Source organism: Dipodomys ordii, unplaced genomic scaffold (assembly GCF_000151885.1).
Source record: "Dipodomys ordii isolate 6190 unplaced genomic scaffold, Dord_2.0 Scaffold72, whole genome shotgun sequence".
Lineage (NCBI taxonomy): Eukaryota > Metazoa > Chordata > Mammalia > Rodentia > Heteromyidae > Dipodomys > Dipodomys ordii.
In genome coordinates, this window is record NW_012267288.1 from 12,064,777 (window position 1) to 12,082,626 (window position 17,850).

Consider the following 17,850-nt stretch of genomic DNA (forward strand, 5'->3'; position numbering starts at 1 on the left):
TGACATTTTGAGATTTTATCATTCCACAGAAAAATTCATTTTAAAAACCTAACCTGAATTGAAGAAATATACAAAAGAAAAATAGCCCTTTGGGAACTCTCATAGTCCTACTACAAGAGCTTGCAAAACCAAAATTGTTTCTTTTCCTAGTTCACTGAGAGAGTGATGGCAGAGAACGTGATTGTATAGCTTAACACCTTTCATAATCACTGTTAAATGGTTTTGAAGTGGGATTTGAATTTTAGACGTCTTTCATGACAGCTATGTGATCCTTGAAACACATATTTGTAATTTTCATGCATATTGATTTTCTTGTTTACAGCTAAATCAAGTAGAGAGCGGCCACCAACATTTTTAACTCCAGAAGGCAATGCGAGTCGCAAAGAGGAATTAAGAGGAAATGTGCTTTCACTAGAGTGCATTGCAGAAGGCCTGTGAGTTAACACTTTGTCCTGACACACCTTTCTTATCAAGATATAGGAGAGTAGGGAAGAGACATTAATTAACATCATAGGTAGAACCATTGTCTTCTATTACTAATTCCACAAACATCCAGAAAAATGTAGTCACTATTGTCAAAGTAGACTGATTCTCCTATTATTCTTAAAATATTTTATTAATATAATAATTTTCATATTGGAGTAAGTATAATCTCTTCATGCTGCTATGTTTTGGCAAAGGGAATTACACCAAATGAGCTCAAAATTTAGTGGCTTAAAGTGATAGCTATTTATTTACTATTGACCATTTGTCTAGCAGGGCCAATAGGTAGTGGCAGCTTGGTTGAGCATGCTCAAACATCTGACAGGCAGCTTAAGTATAGGTTCATGTCTCTTGATATTTGTTGGTTGGGAGAATTAGATTGTTAGCTATGATTTTCTTATAGATTCACCTTGGGTTATTCTAACAATATAATACAAGGCATTATACAGTCTTCCTCTGAACTAGCACTATGCTTCTTTTATTACTTACTATTAGTAAGTCACTAGGCCAACCCCTGATTCTACACATCTCACAGATGATGTACCTGTGACAGCACTACAGGACTTTACCTAGACACAGAAGCAACTGTTAGATTAGGTCCATGTGACAGTAAGTTTCTACATGGTCTCAAGTAATGCTTGACACAGAGCAAGTGCATTGGCATAAGCACATCTGATGACAGCCTTGAGTGGGATACCAGAAACATGTGGCCTTCAGCTTACTGTCTTTGACCTGGTCACTCAATGCTGTCATTTTTTTTTCCTGGATCCAGAATAACTTTTCTTCAGGAGGCACATGGAGGCCTCTACTGGACATTTCAGGAAACCACACTGTACATGTTCCTCAGACTGAAAACCAGCAAATATGTATATATACATACACACATAATATATATAATTCCTTACAAGAATTAAAAATTATCCTCCAGTTTTCATCATTTTGTTAGAAAGTTGTTTATGATCTCCAGCTTCCAGGCTGTAGAGAATAGGATTTTATCCACACAGCTCAGTAACTCAGTCTTTCCACAAGTATATACAGATTGAGTATCCCTTATTCAAAATGCTTAGGATCAGAAGAGCTTTTGTATTTCAGATTTTGTGATTTTGGACTTTGTACATAGATTTTTACCAGTTGAGCATGTGGATGACACTCAAGAAATTTTAAGATTTGTAATACTTCGGATTTCAGCTTTTTAGCTAAGAATGTTCAATATGTTATATAAAATATAGTGATGAGTTAGAAACTCCTGAAAGAATTTTAATACATTGGAATGTAGTTGAAACCAAAATTGAAGTCTGTCATTTACAATCCAGAAAGGTTTAGGATCAAAATATTCCTAATTCTTAACACCCGCAGTAGAGTAGTAGATTTCCAAAGCAATCATGATTTTTGAGATGTAAACTATGATAGCATTTTATTCCTTTGTTCTCTTTTCACCTCAGATCATATGAAATACAAATTATCTAGCAATAAGGAAATATCATTCTTTTTATATTCAGTGTTTTAATTTTAGAAACTGTTTTATCAAATATATTATCAAAACAAAACAAAACTAATGCTAGACACATCAGTTAATCTTTCTTATATTTCTAATGACAAGTGCTGTGCCAGTCTGAGGGCCCGGGCCACCCTTTCTTCATCATTACCTTCTAAACACATAACTCAGTGATTTATATATACTTCAGTGCTTAGGAAATGTTTGTGTTACCACAAATTTTTATTTTGCCTTCATGAAAACTTCCTAAAACTAGTAGATCATGTCAAGCTTCCATATCCCCATTAAAGCAACAAAGGAATCTAAAACCCCCAAAGGTCAGAGATCCACGGTGGAAGAGAAACTGAGAAAGATCTAACTCCAAGCATTATTCTGGCTTCTCACCTGCCATCCCTTTTGCATAAGTTCATAAGAAACACCATTAATGAAAGTGCTATATGAATTTGATCTATCAATTGCTATAATAATATTTTTTAATTTAGGAAAGAATGCTAATGCTTTAATCATATGATTCACATCAACAGCCTGCCATAAGATAGTGAAGCTCACCCATTTAAGATGTAAATATGTATAAGCACACCTATAATCCCAGCTTCTCAGGAAGCTGAAATCTGAGGATCACAGTTCAAAGCCAGCCTGGGCAGGAAAGTCCATGAGACTCTTATCTCCAATAAACCACTCAAAAATGGGAAGTGGCACTATGGCTCAAGCAGGAGAGTGCTAGCCTTTAGCTGAAGAGCTGAGGGACAGCGCCCCAGAGTTCAAACCCCATGACCAACAAAAAGAAAAAAAAGATGTAAATATGTATATAAAGTCCATGGACAGAGATATGTATGTGGCTCTGTCACTGGATAGCTTTAACTCTGGTAGATGAAAATATATAATCAATGTAATGATAATTCTCTTAGTTAACATAGTAAAAATCTTCTGGAGTTTTTCACGGATTAGAACTTTGAACAAAAAATTAAATCAGTAAAGAAACTCATGGTAGCAATACTGAACTATTAAAGTCCAAGTTTATGGTGAACCTTAAGTTAGTATAGTTCTGAAAATATGAAAATGAGAATCTATCATCTGAAGTGTAAGTTTTGAACATTATTTAAATAATATGATACCAAGTAAAATATCCAAACATTTTTCATGATCTTTACACAAAGAATTTGTTATTAACTTGCATGAAACTTGCAGTTTGTGTGTGTGTAACATAATTATGTACTTGTCCTATCAGTCCAACTCCTATTATTTACTGGATAAAAGAAGATGGAATACTACCCGTCAACAGAACATTTTATCGGAACTTTAAGAAAACCTTGCAGATCACTCATGTTTCAGAAGCAGACTCTGGAAATTACCAGTGCATAGCAAAAAATCCACTGGGAGCCATTCATCATACTATTTCAGTCACAGTTAAAGGTATATCATCAATTCAGATGCATTCCTCTTCTTTAATATACCTCTGATATAATGTTGTTCAATGATAATAATGTTGCTGCGAATCTTTTCTCTTAGGTATTGGCAATATACTTAGAATATTATTCCTTCAAGTCTTCCTCACAATGAGTTCCAATTAATAAATATAGAAGGGAGAGGAAAGTTTGAAAAATCACAACTGCTATTCCACAATGATAAATACAGCAGACAAGATTCAAGGAGGAATGCTAAATTTTGTGGGTAAAACTGTAAAGAGAAGTAGAATATTTACATAGGTTTCATGGTATTCCTTCCACCCTGAATTAATCACTGGGGCAGTTTTAATATATGTCCACTGATTGCTTACAACTGCGTCCTGAAGGGGATTCGCTTACTTTCGGTTTTATTGTGTGTGGGCTGCATTCAATGAGCCAGCCACTGCTGATGAGCAGAGTGGGGAATACAGGAGAGCAGTGATGTGGTTGAGACACCTGGCAGACACCATCTTAACCAAATGAAGAAGATGAACGTCATCAATAAGTCATGTTACACTCATGCATTCCCCATTACGGTGTAACCTGAAGGGTCCCTTATACTGAAATATTCTTCTGAAAACCCTAAGCCTTTTTAAGCTAATCATAACATTAGGTGAACCTTAGTTGAAAGACATTCTACGAAGTAACTAATTTTCTTCAAAAATGGAAGGTCATGAAAGATAAGGTAAAATAAAAAAAAAGTTGCATTGACTAGAGGAGATTAAGAATACCTAATAGATCTGTGTAATGTGTCATCCAGTACAGGATCCTAGGATAGAATAAGACACTTGTAGAAAAACTGGAACAATTCTAATAGCCTATAGTTTGGTGAAGAGTACTGTATCAATGTTAATTTCTTGTTTTGACAACTTTAGTATCATCATAGGAATTGGAATGAAGGATAGATGGAAACATATTTTTTCAAATTCATATTATTGATTCCTAATTGTATGTGTGTTTTTATATTTATATTTGTATATGTTGTATATTCTTCAGGGCTTATAATTTAAATTCATATGTTTTTAAAATATGCTTTTGAAAATCGAGTTCTTTGAAGCATCGTTTGCAAGACTAATCACTCAAAATGTAACATAAGTTTTTATGAAATGCTTACATTTATTATTAAAATAGTGTAATGTGTTCTTTTGCTTTAATACTTATCTGATTCTCAATTTTGCCTCTTTATTATTACTTCAATAAAGCGGCTCCATACTGGATTGTGGCACCTCAAAATCTTGTGCTGTCTCCTGGAGAGGATGGATCTCTGATTTGCAGAGCTAATGGCAACCCCAAACCCAGAATTAGCTGGTTAACGAATGGAGTCCCAATAGAAAGTAAGTTTCTTTTACTAGCTCTAATTGCAAGATATTTTCAAGGTATAGCTACATCTCAGCCGTGAATAAAATAGTTGAGCTTAAGGGAGAAAACCATCCATAAGTTAAACAGAGGCACAAAATTACCTGTAGAGTTTTATTATCGCCTTTAGATTCATTGACTTTGAATAGTTTATGCTGTTAAAATATTGTGTTAAAATATTCCTTGAGACTCAGCAATATTTCCTGTATATATTTTTAACCTGGACCATGGAAAAAATATAGGGTCAAAAATAAATTTCACCAAAAAGTTGAGCTTATCTTCTTTGTTCAACATAGATGTTTTGATGATCAGAGGAATCATACGAATGGGCAGGGAGACTAAGCACAGAGCCACTGACTATGGCTGGTATATGAAGTAATAGCCATTCTGCCTTAAAAAGTTTTTAGTCCTACCTAACCCAGATGTCCCCCAAATTCTCAGGTCATCTGAGGTCTCCATGCTATTTGACACATCCCCTGGCTTGAGCTCTTCAGGATGCTTAATGTTTTTCCAGCTTTCCCTCCTGCAGTACTGCTGACATGATCCTCAAGTGATGTTTAGGCTCCTGCTATGCTTGTCACCTTTAGCCTATTCTAACCCTTGTTCTGTGCTCCACTCAGAGCTGGTACTCATTAGCCAGTGTTTCTAAGCTGCCACTGTGCTACCCTCACTGATCCCCAGGTGTGCCCACAGGTCTTTCCATTGATCCTCAAAGTCGCAGCAAAGACCAGTTTTATAAAACCAGGCATTGTGGCCAGGCCTATTAGTCCTGGCACTTGGAAAGCTGACATGGGAAGAGCTAGAATTTAGTGCCACCTTTGTCTACATAGCAAGACCTTGTCTCAAAGAAAAAAAAAGAGAATAAATAGTCTTGAAACATTTGAAGGGAATCACAGCAAAGGAAAAACTTCAAAAAGTTAGAAATGGACTGGTTCCCAGCTACTGAAGAGGCAGAGATCAATCCAGATGATCATAGTTCAAGAAGTCTCAAGCAAAAACTCAAGACCCTACCAGAAAAAATAACTAAAGTGACTGCTGAGGAGACATAGCTCAAATGGTAGAGCACCTACCTTAGCATGTGAGACACTGAGTTAAAACCCCAGAACTGTTGCCCCCAGAAAAAATTAAAATGGAATTGTACATTATTATGCCTGACTTCTAAGCCATGGCCATAAGCAGACAGTTCACTAATACCAGCTGTCATTCTCCTTTCCCATGCTCTGCCACCTCTTAACTACAGGTGTGTCTTTGAACAATTTCCCCTTCTTGGAGTTCTCATAGTCACACAGAAAATTGAAGTATCTACTTCAAGTGCAGCTTCAGACTTACCTGCGAATCACTGTCATTATCAACTGCAAAGATGTCCTTTACTTATAGCAAAAACAATCTCAGGCTTAGGATGAGAACAACTTGGCTCCTGATTCTCTCCAGGCCAGAATCAATGACCAGTTCTATTTCCATGTAACCAAATGGTCCATTGCACTGACCTTTCTGAAATGGACTTTTCCTCTAGGATGGGGCAGAAAATGGTCCATAGATTTAACATATACAAGAACCTCTTTCTCATCAAAAGTATAACTTCTGCAGGTTTATGCTGAGCATTTATACTTTGTCCAATGATTATTTATAGGAGTCCTAACTGGAAGTTTGTGTCACAAAATATAGTAGTTATCAGATGCTTTGGGTCAGGTAGCCTGTGTTTGTCGTGAAAGGAAGTATGTTCCTGGGAGAAAATTGTCTAAGAGGGCAGTAGTAAGATTTGTTTATTTCTTCTCCCAATTTTAACCATAATCAGGATCAGGAAAAAAATGCAGATATTACTTGGTGATTGTGTTTCAAGAAGCTGCTGCCTTTCTTAGGCGATTATGAGTACAGTATTTTTAAAAACTGAGAGAATAAGTGAAAGCAAGGCCAGAACCAGAAGCAGTTTTATGGTATGATATATGGTTTTGGGTTTTGTTTTTTAATTTTTTTTAGGATGCATACAGAATAGCAGTAAGTGATGAAGCATACTCAGCAATTCTGCAACATGGATTTTTGCAGCTCAGAGGTTCTTTATGACTTAGGGAAGGTTAAATGTACTCCTGAGATTTAGACTCAGCAAAATAGACAAATGGAAGAGAACTTCCACATAGCCTCTTAGTGTGGAGGGGGTGGGAAATAAAGGAGGTTGAAGAGATAAACTTGTCAAGCTTGGCAGTCAGAATGCAGCCCTAAGCAGGGAAAATTGAGACAGAGATGGGAAATTAAAAAATGAGAATGATCTTTCTTCCTGATTGTTTATCAGCCTTCTAAAACAGCTGTCTTAATCTGTTCCTGCTTCTGTAATGAAGTACCTCAGTCTGGGTAAGCTATAAACAACAGGAATTTATGAATCACAGTTCTGGATTCTGGGAAGACTAAAATGAAGTTTACAGGATTGGTTTCTGGTGTTCACGCAACACAGGAAGCAGTCTCCTTGAGACTTATAAAAGGTCACCAGCACCATTCATGAGAGTAAAGCCATACTTGTAGACTAATCACTTGCCAAAAGCACCATCTCTTGCTATCTTGAGAACTGTGTTTCAACATAGGAATTTTGGAGGAACACAAACACTTGAATCACAGCAACTGTGAGGGAACTTTGTATTCTAAGAGGTATTAAGAGCTTTAAAAATGCATTTATAGCCTCTTAGGGACTGAGATCTGAGGATTATAGTTCAAAGTCAGCTCAGGCAGTCAAATCCTTGAAACTCTTATCCCTAATTAACCAGCAAAAATATGGACACAGAGGCATGGCTCAAGTGATAGAGCACCAAGAATTGAGCAGAAAAAAAAACTAAGCAAGAGCATGAGATCACAAGGGGGAAAAAAGAAAAACAATGCACTCAGACACTCCCCTTTATACAAAATTGGTAGGGAGATCAACTGCCAATGGTCTATTTTTAGAAATGGCCAAAGAGAAGCTTGGAAGGTGGCTCAGTGGTAGAGTGCTTGCCTTACATGCATGAGGCCTTGGGTTTGATTCCTTAGTACCACATAAGCAGAAAAAGTCAGAAGTGGCGTTGTGGCTCAAGTGGTAGAGCGCTAGCCTTGAGCTGAAGAGCTGAGGGACAGCGCCCAGGCCCAGAGTTCAGGCCCACAACTGACCGGAAAAAAAAAAGAAAAAAGAAATGACTGAAGAGATAAGGTAGAGCATTTACTATAAGTCAAGAGCAGAAAGAGTTGGGACAAAATCTCTCAAATCAGATGCCAAATCAGTACATCTTCTTCCATCCCCACAAGTATTCTTGGTACAGCTAAAAGGAGACCCAGCAGGTATGATGTGGATTCTACAGTCTCTGAAGATATGGAATACAGGATCTCTGGTGTGCCTCACAGCAGTTAGTCTGGTGGACCCTTGGGGATATGACAGAAATGGCAGCACAGCAGGAAGCCCATCCTGCCAGGCTAACCTGGAGTGCTGAGGGCAGGTGCTGTGTGTCTATGCCAGTGTCACTGAAGCTTTCCTGAAGGTGACCAAGCTGGATGACTGTGTAGACATCCCATGATGAAAGGTGATGGACTGGCAGGGTCCCCACACTGCTTTCCACACAATGACACTGCCCAGGCATAGCTGTGCTCACCTTTACCCTGGTGCATGCACAGCTTCTGCTGAGTGACCTCTGAGTAGAGTCTTAAAACAGCAAAGTTCAAAGGGAATGTCTTCCTGCACTGTAGTGTTACCCTAATCCAAAATCGAAAGTGAGGAAGGAAAAAAACTGCAGTAGGAGTTTAAGGAACCTTGTGCCTTTCCCCTTTCCACCCTCTTTAGTAGTTTGCTGAATTAAGAGAGATGTAAGTGGAATTCCCTTTAAAATTTGGAGACCATCTTGGGAAAAAGGGACTGGTGCTTGTCTCTCAGTTGTAGTTTGTCAAGTTACACATCCTAAACATGCATCCAGCAGTGCTAGACCATTTGAGGAAGGATGACAGAGTTGCAGAAAGGGAAAAAGGTAGGACCAAGAGTGATGGCCCAGTGCACGGTGGAATACAGTGGAATACACTGGATCCCAGTGTAAGTAGGCCCCAAAAGTTAGCTGAGGGCACAAGCTGGCTTACTGTCAACACCTTCCATCCAACAGAATGTGGAAACTGTGGGTAGACCACAGGTAGACTACTGTAAAGACCTAGAAAACACTCTATGGTTCCAGAGAGCCATTTAACTCCCTGCCAGGTGCCTGAGATTTATCCTCTGTGCCAAACAATAGAGATGTAGTCAACACACATACTGACAGCTTCCCACCACTCATTTGTAGGCAGTTTTCTGAGGAGGTCGACTGCTTTCTCTGCCTCTGCAGGTGCTAGCTTGCCAGGTGCACACAGGTACTGTACGGGGAGAAGTAGGATTAAGGTAAGGGAGGACTTGGATTCTGCCAGAAAAATGTGATACCAATTTGTGAATGCATGTTTCAGACCTGGAACCCAGTGTCTTATAAAACTGGAAGGATTACCTGCTGGAATTCCAGTGGTTTCAAGAGCTGTGTCTCCTCCCTCCCCAAACCTCTCCAGGTTGTGTAAAGTCTTCCTTGAGACAGAAAAACAAGATTGCATTGAATATGGAATTTATTCCTTAACACCACTATTTTTTTGGGGGGCGGGTACGGTCGTGGGACCTGAACTCTGGGCTTGGGTGCTGTCCCTCAAGGGACAGCTCAAGGCTAGCGCTCTACCACTTGAGCCACTTCCGGTTTTTTTCTTTTTGCTTATATGGTGCTGAGGAATCGAACTCAGGGCCTCAAGCATGCAAGGCAAGTGCTCCACCACTGAGCCACCTTCCCAGCCCAAAACCACTATTTTTAAACCATCTATAGATATCAGAAATAACACAACTGTAATAGCCAGTGGCTGAAAGAGAACACCATGATCACAATGTGATTGGCAGTAACTGAGAGAATGTAGGGTAGAATCTAGGACCAAAAAGAAAAACAACCTGCTATGAACAAGACAGGGTGAAGTTATTTCTCTACTACCCCCAGGAAGACAACTTTTCAGAACTTCAGAGTCACATGTTTATGAAGGTTTCTAAGTTCCTTCTGTCTTCTTCTCAAGAAAGTCATCCTGGTGGTGGTCCCCAAGATCAAGACCATGGACAGACACCACAATTCCTGTCCCAGTCTCATAAGGAATCAGGACAGTACTGGTTACAGATCTTGAGTTCTTCCCAATCCAATGCCCCACTATGAATTGTTAGATCTCAGGTTCTCCTACATGGAATATGTACTATTCTTATGTGAAAAGGCCCTTTGTCTCTCAGATGTGAGGAAGGAAAGAGACAAAGTTGATGGGGAAGGACAGATCTACTGCTACAATTACATATTGTCAGTAACACATGGGAGACAGCCACGCCTTGATCCAATCCTAAGATTGGATCTTCTTTTTTCTTAAGGGTAAAGGGATCAATTGTATCCCCTCTTAAGAGTGTATGGAGTAAATAAATAGATGTAAACAGAAAATTCAGCTCTTCCCTCAAAGATTACTCCTATGTTATGCTCAAATGTTTATATTCCAGGAACTGTTTATACAATTGATCAGTTCAGGAATCTGAGCATTAATCTCATTTAAATAAAGCATTAAGTGCTCCTGCCTGTAGTTTTTCATATCAGAAAAGCATATGATGCTATCTAATTAAATGTATTTCATAAATAAAATTATGCAATCAATGTAAAAACATTTTGTCCCCTTTGTGTGTGCGTATGTGTGCGGGTACTAGAGTTTGAACTCAGGACCTAAGTGATATCCCTTAGCTTTTTACACTCAAGGCTAGTTCTCTATCACTTGAGCTACAGCTCCACTTCCAGCTCTTTTGCTGGTTAATTGGAGATGAAAGTCTCAATAACTTTCCTGCCCAAGCTGGCTTCAAACCTCCATCCTCAGATCATAGCATCCAGAATAGCTAGGATTACGGGTGTGAGCCACAAATGAGTGCCCTGTTAAATGTGAAAACATTTTAAAGATTGATAGTGTTATATTCTTGCAAGGTAGTATTGTTATTCTTCTTATTCTTGTTATCTAAAATTTGGAAACATGTATAGTTTAAGCCATGCTAGGAGAATTAGCTTAAGAGAAAGTATTTTATAAAAGTTATCCTGGTTCTGGAACTTAACCTTGGGGCTTGAAGCAGTATGTGGTGATGCTGTGCTCTTCAGTTTCTTCCTTCAGTGTTCATTCATAGCAAATGAAGTTGATGTTCCCAGAATTAATTATTCTTTTTGACAACTTAGAGTTTGCAAGCTAATAAGTTATTCCTACCCAGTAGCCTGCACATAGTGTCCAAAGACTTCCAATGTCTTTACACTAATGATTTCATTCTGAGTCCAGCTACCAAGAGAGCCACCATATGTCACTGTGGTAGTCCCTGTGTTTGTTTGCATTTCTTTAGTAAGTACTTAAGGAAAATGTCACCCCAACTCGATGGAGAGGGATCTGATAATTCATTTTTTGAGCCTAAAGTACAGTTTGTTTTATTCCCAAATATCTTGTGAAAAATAAATATTGAAGACTGCTCTGTTTAGCACATGTAAGGCAAATACAGTCAGATGTCTTTCAGCTAATTATTATCTTTCCCAAATAGTTGATAGCAAAGAAACAATGCAACTCTGAGCTACAGAAAGGCTTTATGTTTGTGATGGATAAATCTCCAGTTGACTAACGTATCCTTTCACCTGTCTGGAGCTGCTACTTCTTCTATAATCATGGTCACTGAATTTTTTTTATTATTTTTGTAGTAAAAACACATAGCAGCACTGGAAGTGCAAGCATGAGGCCCTGAGTCAAATACAAGTACCATCCCAAGAACAGCAAAACAAATCCAAAGTACGAGCATAAAGTTTACTATGGTAACCACTTCTAAGTGGCATTGTAGTAGTGTTGAGTGTAGTTACATTCTTATGCAATAGATGCTACCTTGCAAAAACTGGAACATGGATTGCCCTGATATATACCACATTCTCAGGTCGCCTGCTGCAGCTATTAGCTGTAGGGTGACATTTCTGCCCTCAGCTATCTCTTATTATGAAATCTATAGCCTGTTGATGGAATTATGACTTCAATTTGTCTTCTTTAGGGCAAATTTGAACAATTTACAGGCAAGAACAGCAGATATTAGCAAAGCAGCCAATTCAAAATATCTTCACACAACACATCAGTAGCTGAACAAACGGCAATCTCTAAAATGATTTCATAAACTAGTTGTTGGTTGTGATCAGAATTTTGAACAAATACTTTCATAAGAACAACTATTGTACCTCTTCAGAAATGAAGGCATTTAATCAGTACATGAGTTGGAGTTTTCATAGTCATTGGAAGCTAAGAAGTTGTTCTAAACTTTGTGATATGACTTAGAAATATTCTTGCCTGAAACGTCTGTAAGATGTTCAGATAGTAAATGTAATAGAATTTGTGACTGGCAGATAGCAGTCCCTTGTGTTGCCTTATATGACCCAAGGGACTTAGCATAAGTGATTAAGGTTAAGAGCTTCAAGACTTGGAGATTATTCTGAGTTATCTGATTCAGACCCAGTTTAATCACTTAAGCCCTTAGAAGTGGTATATTTGACTTCTGGCTATGGTCAGAAAAAATATGACTATGGAAGAATGATTAAAAAGATGCAACATTGATGGCTATGGTGATGGAAGAAGACATATGTGCTCAAGAATGTGGGAAGCAGAAAGTAGAAATAAATTCTCCTCTGAATTTTCCTATGTAAAGGAATTTGACCCTGCTGGTACTTGTTTTTAGCTCAGTAAGACATATATCAGACTCCAAACCTACACAACTGAATAGTAGTAAACATGTTATTTTAAGCCACTAAGTTTGTGATAAGTTGTTAAAGCAACAATAGAAAGCTATTACCAGATGCAAAAGCACAATGCTTTAAGTACTTGGAATAAAACAAGGATGATTGAAAGACTGCAGTTTGGTTTACTTTTAACAAACCACATAAAAACCAAATATGTTTTTTACAAAGTGATAAAAGAGTCTCAATGCAGTGGTAAATATGTTTTCAGATATATATTCTTTTCCTATCACCAAAGGAAAGGAAAGGATGTTTGGAGTGGAATTAAAGTTATCTTAACTAGTTTCAAATTACCAAGAACAGTTACAGAGAAAGAGGTGCTGCTATTTCATTTTTATTTTAGTCAGCATGCTGAGGCAGTGTACTTAAAAAAATATATTGTACAAAGAGATTATGATTCCATAAGTCAGGTTATGAGCACAATGTTTCTTGATCAATGTCACCCCTTCCATCATTCCCCCCCATTTTCCCCCTCCCATCCCTACTTTCAAGGTAGCTAGTTCAGTTTTTACATGATGGAGAGTGTACTATTAAGACAACGTAAGGTCATGACCTAGCATTTAACATTCACACAAACAAACAAACACACACACACACACACACACACACACACACACACACACACACGGGAATTCATCTGTAACAGCACAATACTTTGAAATGGTTGGGCATGCCTGGGACTAAATCCTCACATATTTTATTACCTATCAGTTTTATCCCTCCTCAATAAGGATCAATCCTGGGCTTAACATTTTTTAAATACTTAAGGGATTTAGCTGAAAAAGATGTCTTTAACCTTACTTTAATTACCAGTCCAATACTTATTTATGCACTTTTTTTAGTCATCTGTTTATTTCAAGAGCAGGTTCTTAAAATGGACAGGTTTGATCCAGGTGTGGTGATTCAAACCTATAATCTTGGGAGGCAGAGATGCAGGAATTGCAGTTCAAGGCCAAGGCAGGCAAGTTTGTGAGATTCCATCTCAACCAATGTACACTGTCATCCTAACAATGCAGGGAAGCACAAATAGGATGATCACAGTCTAGGCTAGTCCAGGCATAAAGACTCTCAAAAATAAAAAAGACTAACCAGGCAACAGTGGCTTATGCCTAGATACTCAGGAAGCTGAGATCTAAAGATCACAGTTCAAAGCTAGCCCAGGCAGAAAAGTCTGTGAGAGTCTTATCTCTAATAAACTACTCAGAAAACACCAGAAGTGTTTTGCGGCATAAGTGGTAGAGCGCTAGCCTAAGTTCAAGTCCAAGGACCACCAAAATTTAAAAACAAAAACTAAAAGGACTTGCAGAATAATTCCAATGGTAGAGAGAGTTTGGCTAACAAATATGAGATCCTTAGGTCAAACTCTAAGACTGTTGAAAACAAAAAGAACAAAACTGCAAATTAACAACAACAACAACAGGTTTGGATGAGCTGGAGTGCTTCTGTATTTTTTTCTTTCTTTGTTTATTTTTTAAATTTTATCTTATTGTAAAGATTCTGTGCAGAGGGGTTACAGTTACATGAGTAAGATGAGTACATTGCTTCTGTATTTTTAAAATATCTGATGCTTTCTTCTTTTGTTAATTAACTTGTCTCATCAATAAACAGCCTCTTTTTCAACAAAACATTGGTTTTTTTCTGAATTTCTGCATTTTTCACATATACTTATGCTTCCTTGTCTTAAGTCTCTCAAAATAATAGTATTACAGAACAATCCAGTTAGCACTAAATGGTAACTAGATTCTGAGGACAAAAATATAATGGAGCTGGGCAGCAATGGCTCACACACACAAATTATGGTTTCTGCCTGGATTCCCCTCTTACCAAAGTATATTGTTCAGCCTACATTTCTGTCCTATACATATAATGTAGATTTACATGTTTAGAATACATCTTTTACATGTTGAGAAATAAACATATGCTTTTTTATGTTTCAACCCAAACAGTTGCTCCTGATGACCCCAGCAGAAAAATAGATGGTGACACCATTATTTTTTCAAATGTTCAAGAAAGATCAAGTGCAGTTTATCAGTGCAATGCCTCTAATGAGTATGGGTATTTACTGGCAAATGCATTTGTAAATGTGCTCGGTAAGCTCTCCCTTTATTAAAGATATGGCAAATGAATGTCTGTTGGTGTTTTCTCATTCAACAAAAACATGTTGAGCATTTACTGCTTGCAAAGCACATTACTTGTAGCTATAAAGGATATATTCAAGGTGGAAAAGTTGCAAGCCATGCCCTAAAAGATAATGATGTTCTAGTCTTAATGTTCTTCCATAACAGAGTTGTTTTTTTATAATGGCAAATTCTTCATCATAGGAGTAATCAGATCATCAGATTGCTCCATTCACAGATGGTTAGACTAAGTGTTGAACCACTCAAAAGTAAAATGGTATTTATCTGCTATTAACAAGTAGGTATTACCACTTTTTTATCCTTAGAAGCTAAATTCAATAACAATTTCATCATTGTGATTTTAAAAAATAAAACATGAATCATGATTCTTTGCCTTTATACAAGTCACCAGTGTTCCTTTTTCTAACTGCAAAAATATGCTCAGAAAATTATGGCATTTACAAGCACATTCTGAAATGGTTGCCTTCTGTGAACACTGGTTTTTGTGTGGGCAAAGCTATCAAAAACATATTGGTTAAAATTTGTGTGAGAATTGTTCTCGTGGTACCAGAAATTATACTTCACCACTTTAAAATTAATATGTCTCTTTTTCAAACAAAATTAACCCAGGAAACTAATCATATTTGGTATTTTCTCTTTGTACTTGAAATGAAGGTCATTGATCACATGAAAAACTAAGCATTTAAGATACTGGTGGTACAGAAGTGTTTTTGATTTCTGTGTCTTATTATCACTGTCTTCTATTCAGTTTTTATTGAATCTGCCTAAGAGTAAGATCTGGCCTATTTCATTTAACAACAGTTTCATCCAAGACAGAATCTATTTCTTTTTTAGGGTAGAAAGATAACATTGTTATCTTTTATCTTTTTTATAATAGCCCTTCAAATAAATATCAAGGGACAGGTCATTGTGATTAAAGTTAGGTTTCTTTGATCTTGTGTTCATGATATTGAGCATTTTTTCATATGCCTGTTGATCACTTAATATGTCTCCTTTTGAGAAATGTGTATTTCAGTCTTTTGCCCATTTTTGAATAGTATTTTTGAATACAATGGATTGTTGAGTTCCTTTTATATTTTGGATATTAATCACTTGTAGGGTGTATTGCATATAAATATTTTCTTCCATTTCTCTAGGTTGTCTCTTCACTCTGTCATTTTCTTAAAATCTCCTCTATTTTTCAGTCACTACACTCATCACCCTACTTTTTTCTGCCAGCTTCCAAGCTCTGTACTATCCATCTCTACCCACTGGGGTGATAATGTGTCATCATTCCTCAAAATGCACATGTCCATTGCTTTTGACTGAGTCAGACCCTTTGCTAGGGATAAAAATGATAAAGTCACATCAGGGGCAGGGGAATCACTATTTCATAGAAAACAAGGATATGTCAATCAGTAATTAAAGAATGTCTGAGTCATTTGTTGAGCATGAAGAAGAGGGGAAAAAACTCCATGTTTTTACTACCTTGAGTGATGGGTAATATCATACTTGATGAGGAACAAAAGAGAGACATGTTAGTTGTGCTTTACCATAAATTTTAATGACCTTAGCACAAAGTGCAGTGAAGATGCTATAAATCTAAAATGTGTTCTAATATTTGCTATGTCTTCTAAAATATTTTATCTGAGTGACCTTAACATCAAGTACAGTGAAGATGCTGTAAAGCTAAAATGTGTTCTAATATTTACTATACCTTCTAAAATATTTTAGCTGAGCCACCACGAATCCTTACGTCTGCAAATACACTCTACCAGGTCATTGCAAACAGGCCTGCTTTGCTAGACTGTGCCTTCTTTGGGTCTCCTCTGCCTACTATTGAGTGGTAAGTAATGGCCTCATTTGTGTTTTAGTACTTACGTTTGCTTAATGATTCTTCATTTCTATGTTTTTATTGCTGAGAAGCAGGAGAAATAATAGTGTACAAGTCATCATACTATTCATGAATTCATTCCTTCAGATAATTATGAAGTACCTGCGGTGTGCTAAGTGCTTTCACATATATCATCTATCTTAGGAGCACAATCAGTCAATCACAAAGCTTATGTAAATGATTGTTTTTCAATTGAAGACTATATTTTATAAGGCCTTGGACATCACCTGAGATTTTATGAATAGTGACTACAGGGACCATTTGGTGAGGAGATATTGTTTCCTTGGTAATAAAATATCATGTGGGATAGGGGTAAGGTTCTATAAGCTAGAAAACAGACGTTGTTACCACAAGTTTTTCCCCTTAAGTACCTCTCCCACTGTATAGTTTGACTTGAATCCAGTCAAGCACTCTTGTGTCCTCTTTCTCCCCATTTCAGACAATCTCCCTTTGGTAGAAGTCTACTGCTGCTAGATTGCTTGCTCTAAAAGAGCCAGAAGAAACAAAGCTAGGATAGTCAGCATCTGAGAATGAGTGAGTGAGACCACTGGGGACAATGGAAACAGTCATTTGTTGACGGTCTGTGAGTTCCCAGGCACTGTGCTGGACAAGTCTAAGATTAAAGGAAATCTTCTTAGGTCCCCACCTTAACCACCTAGAAAAGAAACACCCACAATTGTGCAGGATTCATAGTAAAGGTGTCAAGATTAACATTAAGATAATAATTGACTTTGATCTCTTCCTGATTCTTTTTACTTCTGCCATCTGATATTCATGTTTTTTCTTTCTACCCTGAATATTTTGTATTCTTACTTTCAATAATATAATTTTTAGTGGCCTTGAAGGCTCTTCCTGAAACTTTAAATCAAAATCTCTTTAAAAATGCAGCCTTTCAGTGGTAGAGCACTTGTCTTGCATGCCAGAGGCCCTGGGTTCGATTCCTCAGCACCACATAAGCAAAAAGAAAAAAGCCGGAAGTGGCGCTGTGGCTCAAGTGGTTGGTAGAGCGCTAGCCTTGAGCTGAAGAGCTGAGGGACAGCGCCCAGGCCTAGAGTTCAGACCCCATGACCGACCCAAATAAATAAATAAATAAATAAAAATGCAGCCTTTAGGGGCTGGGAAGTTGGCTCAGTGGTAGAGTGTTTGCCTTGCATGCCTGAGGCCCTGGGTTCGATTCCTCAGCACCACATAAGCAAAAAGAAAAAAAAGCCGGAAGTGGTGCTGTGGCTCAAGTGGTAGAGTG

At 37.6% G+C, this 17,850-nt stretch overlaps 1 protein-coding gene across 11 annotated transcripts in view; it reads left to right on the forward strand.

Annotated features, from left to right (window-relative positions):
- Positions 1–17,850, forward strand: part of Nrcam (neuronal cell adhesion molecule) — a 278,463-nt gene that overhangs the window by 204,241 nt on the left and 56,372 nt on the right. For all 11 annotated transcript variants that reach the window (XM_013024020.1, XM_013024022.1, XM_013024021.1 and 8 more), the window contains 5 exons: positions 323–434; positions 3,207–3,391; positions 4,626–4,757; positions 14,543–14,686; positions 16,448–16,559. In XM_013024020.1, coding sequence (XP_012879474.1) covers positions 323–434; positions 3,207–3,391; positions 4,626–4,757; positions 14,543–14,686; positions 16,448–16,559 — 685 coding nt within the window. The remainder of the gene's footprint in view (positions 1–322; positions 435–3,206; positions 3,392–4,625; positions 4,758–14,542; positions 14,687–16,447; positions 16,560–17,850) is intronic.